Below are 5,197 nucleotides of genomic sequence, written 5' to 3'. Positions count from 1 at the left end.
CTGTATTTGTTTCATTTCATACTATGGATAACCAGGTAGTCTATAGGAATATAGTAAAGATGCATTAACTGATTACACCTTGTTAAGAATAGAACTGCAAAAAAAAAAAAGTCTTGGTTCGCTTATTGATTACTGGAATATGTCTCTGCAGAAGTATAAATAAACCAACCAACAATCAAAATTTTGACACGCTTGACTGCATGTTATGAAATCTTTTGATCCAAAAGCTTATGCTTCAATGCCTAAAATAAGTTTTGTAGACAATTTAATTAGTGTGTTATTTAAAATTTGTAATGACTTATGAAATGTGTATAGTAGTAATAAAGAGTGTGTCCACATATTTGACCCTTTAGTGCCTGAAAAAAAAAAATGCTGATTAGGGACTTTCATTTCAGATGTTCAAGATGTGATGCTTTGTTGCGAAATGTCAGCTTTTTGTCAGACATTGTCAGCTGTGATCTCTTCCCTGGAATCACAAGACTTTGGTTTCATCAAGTCATGCAAGTCTGCTTTTCTTCTCTTTTTTCATTGTTATTTTGTTTTTGATATATATATATATATATATATATATATATATATATATATATATATATATATATATATATATATATATATATAAAATAACAGTAGAGCCAGAACCAACAGCCATTGCTATTAATGTATTCAACAAATATGCTGTTGCAATAAGAAAAAGAAAGAAAAGAGTAGGGTCTATTATAATTTAAAGGGATAGTTCACCCACAAATGAAAATTGTCATCATTTACTCACCCTCAAGTTGTTCCAAACCTGAATAAAGGTATTTCTTCTGATGAACACAAAAGGAGATATTTTGAAAAATTTCGGTAACCTAACAGTTGATGGACCCCATTGACTTTCATAGTAGGCTATCCACCCCCACCCCATTTCATGAAAAGAAATTAATGTTTGGAGCAATCACATCCTTTCAAGGATTTAAAATGCTAACTATGTTTCTTTCTTTTGTGTGTTTATTGGAAACAAACCGTTGTATCGCCCGTGTAGGTGTGTGTGAAACAACCTACCCACCCCCAGTTAACCGCTTTCGGGGCAACTCAAATAAAGGAGGCGGGACTGTCAGGTCATTTGCATAGTGCTTATCAACTCCAGACACAAAACAATGGGGAAGTCGTGGAAGAAACCGTATTCGCCAGCAAAATAAAAAAATTTGTCACGTTGTTTCGACCAGAGCCTCGTATCTCACGCATCATTTGTGTGACTGTGCTCAATGCTGCCGATCAGTCGGTGACCAGGTGACAGACATGGGGCTCTGCTCTTTAACACATCAGATCGATGCCTTGAACATCCTTCATGAACTGCGAGCTCACGCCACAACCAGTAATGCAGATGGCGAAGGCCAGTGTTCAGGTGCTTTAGCGGCCGGTAAAGTCGCGGTTCGCCCGGGCGATGTGATGAAGGAGCCCCGCAGGATGAAGACTATCGCGGAGAGAGCGCGAGAGAGCTGCCTCACACGACTGCTCGAGATACTGACACAGCTCATATCTGTCGAGGAAGACTTTATAAAAGAGGTTTCATACGAGAAGAGTTTGCTCAAGCGTAAGGTAAGATGTTTTTGTGTTTCTGCTGTAGTGTAAATTTTGTGTTATAACGACACAGTTGTTGTCAAGTGATTACGTCTATCAGGCTACCTATGTTGGATTAGTCCTTTATTTTGGTCTAATAGTAAAGCCATTAAACTATTGAATAACGCAGTGGACGTGTTGGAATCAAATGCATTCGAAGCAAATGAAAGATATTTTATTTCAAAAAGGCTTTTTAAACAGTAGGTGTTTCCACACGTGCTGACTATACAGTATTTTGGTTGAATTGTGATTAAATATAGGCCTATATACTCCTAATAATGGTTCAATATTGGCATCTACGGTTCCATTAATGAAGAATCTTTATCATCCATAGAACCTTTCCATTCAACAAAAGCTTCTTTATGGAAAAGAAGGTTAATTCAGATTATTAAAATGTTCACACCAAGTCAAAATGGTTCTTCTAGCATCTCTGTGAAAATCCCCTTTTGGAGCCTTTATTTAGTTAGAGTGTGTGCATATATACTGTTTATAGTATGTGGACGCTAAACTCATCTGACTTTACTTGAATGTGATTATACATATCTAGGCTCTTTTTTGAATTAATCTTTTTTCTTTTTTTTGTCCTTTCTTTCAGGACAGTGTTGAGCTGAAGAACATATGCTTGAGAATGGCTATTGCAGAAGGTAGTTCTTGCTCTAATAGAGATTTGAGAGAACTTCGGGACTGTCTTCGACATATTGTCGGTAACCTGCTCGCATGTGTGCGAGATGAAAACAATCTCTCGTCCACCGTGACCACTCGCAGACTGAGGGAGCTATCTAACTCCTTCCCTGATATCTGAAAATCGAGAGATTTGTGAATTCTAAGGAACTACCTCTAGCTCGTAAATAAGAACACACTACCTTTTCTTAGAAAAGAAACAAGAACTATACGCGACTCAATAAATGTGAAATCAGATTCTGACTGAAGATGAAATCAGATTCACAAGAAGTGTTTTGCAATGAAAGCTGTCTATATCTCCAGCTTTTTGAGAGTTGTCTTCATATTTATTATTTTGCGTCAATCAGTACTCAAGCCTAAGGATGACAGAACAACATTCTCTCAACGCATGCCAGTATCATGAGTCTGTACTCTGCTGACTGTACAGGTAAATCAAGTCTAACAGCTGCTAGTGCTGAATCCACTCTCAACTCAGCGGATAGGATGGCTGTCACACCTCGGGATTGTCTGGTGTGGCCGCCTTTGTCATCTGCTAAAAAAAAGGTTAATGAGTGTGTTGGGTGGGGGAGGGGAGTGTATAAAATGCATGTTGTGTTTGTGTATTTGTTGAATTAAAGGATTATGACATTACAGTGTAATTATCAAATTCAAATTCAAAAACCTTTATTATCTATCAACCAGTGCTAGAAATTTGTCTTAGGTTAAAAGGCTCATATATACACAATACAATCACACACATCACAAAATACAATTAATACAAAGAAAATACCGTACAAATATGAAAAATAAAATAAAAGGCTTAAGTCAATATACTAATAAAACTTTTTGGTCTTATTTAAAATAGAAATTGCAGTAGGAATAAAATAGTTCCTGTAAACTTTCTTTTTGGCCAAATGAGCTCTAAAGCGGCAACCTGATGGCAGTACCTGAAAAGTGGCGTACAGAGGATGAGAGGGGTCAGTAACGATGGAGACTGCTTTCCTCTGCTGCACAGTTATAAAGATCTACAAGTTGAATCTGCGGGGCCCCAATATTTTTAGATGCCTGTTTGATTACTCTGGATATTTTTTTCTTGTTTTCAGCAGAAAGAAAAATAAACCAGGATACAATATTAAAGGTCATAACTGATTCAACTAGAGAATGACACACTGCTGTCAAGATATTCTGTCTTACATTAAAACCCTTCAACCTTCTCAACAGAAATAAGCGCTGTTGAGCCTTCTTATAGACACTATTCACATGCTGAGTAAAGGATAGATGCCTATCAATCTCAGTGCCCAAATATGTGCAGGTCTCAACTTGTTCCACTACCTGCCCCCCACCCTAAGTGGTTCAGATAGTGAATATAAGGTATTGTATGAACGAAACCTCCCACAACACAACTCCTTCGTCTTACTTATATTCAACTCCAGAGAACTTTCTTGAAACCTTTGGACCATAGAATCAACATATTGTCTATATGTGACCAGGGATTGCTCATCTGTTACGCAAGCCACCAAAGCCATGTCATCAGCATATTTCAGAAGGGACATACCATTAATATCACACTTAATTTTGTTTGTATATCAGAAAATAAAATAGGCGATAACACAGCCCTGAGGAACCCCTGTATTTACAATAATACTATTAGATTTAAAACCATACATTCTGACATGTTGGGGTCTATCTTTTAAAAAGTCCTTAATCCATAGAACAAGAGTTGAGTTAACTTGTAGTCTCTGCAGGCAATTCAGTAATAGACAAATGTTCACTGTGTTGAAAGCAGATGTAAAATCCTAACAAATGAGTTCGGAAGGTCCAGGTGTCCAGTCACTTTATCCAAGTGAGTTAAGCTGGCATCCTCAACTCCCTGTTTTGGCTTATAGGCAAACTGGAGCGGGTCCAGACACTCAGCTACCTTGGTGGTAAGCTCCCCCGCCACCACCTTCTCCATGCACTTGCAAAGAATCGAAGTGAGTGCCACAGGTCTAAAATTTGTCATCTCCTTGACATGGGTTTTTTTAGGAACAGGAATAATGGTTATCTGCTTCCATGCTCTAGGTACATACCCTGTGTTCAGTGACAGCTGGAAGATCCGAGTCAACATACCACCTAGTTGGGCTGAGCACTCTTTCAACATGCGGCCCTCAAGTCCGTCTGGACCAGGAGCTTTCCTTGGCTGTAATTTGGAAAGGATGGAAACAACCCTTTGCTCATCCACTCTGATTGGTGTAGAGGCACTACTGATATCAAACTGGTCCCAGTCGTTCCCGGGATTAGTCAAATTAAACCTGGCATAAAAAGTTAGTTTAGCTGCTCTACAAAGGAAGCAGGGTCTGGACTATGAACTTGAGTTGAAGCTTTAGTTTTTCCCATCATCATATTCAGATTCTGCCATGCTACTTATGTTTTTCCTCCAATAAACCTCTCCTCCATCTTGTCTTTAAAGCGAAGCTTGGCCAGCCTAGTTTTATCTCTTAGTTCCTTTTTCAGTTCACTATAACAACTTTTATCACCCTCCATAAAGGCCATTTTTTCAGCTTAATACAATGTTTAATTTCCTTAGAAACCCAGGGTTTGTTATTTGGGTAAAGTCTAACTTTCTTAGTTGGAATGACATTGCCAGCACAGAAGCATAATGCTCATATGAAGCATAAATGAGCAAATGGAGTCATTAATCATGTCCAGGTCTCCCTCGCTGCTCTGAAAGAACATCCCCCAATCAGTAAGTTCAAAACATCCCCTCAGGGTTTCCACAGAATCATTGTTCCAGACCTGAATAGTGTTTGTTAGGATCTTGTGTGTTTTCAACCTTTGTCTGTATTTTGGCAACAACAGTACTACATTATGGTCTGAGAAACCAGGGGGGGGGGGGGGGGTGGGGGGATTTACAGACATAAGCACCAGGTATATTACCAAAACATTAGTCCAACATTCT

The 5,197-nt window shown here is 38.5% G+C and overlaps 1 protein-coding gene across 1 annotated transcript; it reads left to right on the top strand.

The window, feature by feature from the left end:
• Positions 1-659: 659 nt before the first annotated feature.
• On the top strand, positions 660-3,048 carry dleu7 (deleted in lymphocytic leukemia 7). Its single transcript, XM_084402851.1, has 2 exons — positions 660-1,578; positions 2,195-3,048. The coding sequence occupies exons 1-2, from the start codon at positions 1,279-1,281 to the stop codon at positions 2,399-2,401; spliced, it is 507 nt and encodes a 168-aa protein (XP_084258977.1). The 5' UTR covers positions 660-1,278; the 3' UTR covers positions 2,402-3,048.
• The last annotated feature ends 2,149 nt before the right edge of the window (positions 3,049-5,197 follow it).

The sequence above is a fragment of the Rutilus rutilus genome, assembly GCF_951802725.1.
Source record: "Rutilus rutilus genome assembly, chromosome: 2".
Classification (NCBI taxonomy): Eukaryota; Metazoa; Chordata; class Actinopteri; order Cypriniformes; family Leuciscidae; genus Rutilus; species Rutilus rutilus.
The sequence above is the reverse complement of the archived record's forward strand: the minus strand, read 5'-3'. Positions and strand labels throughout refer to the sequence as shown.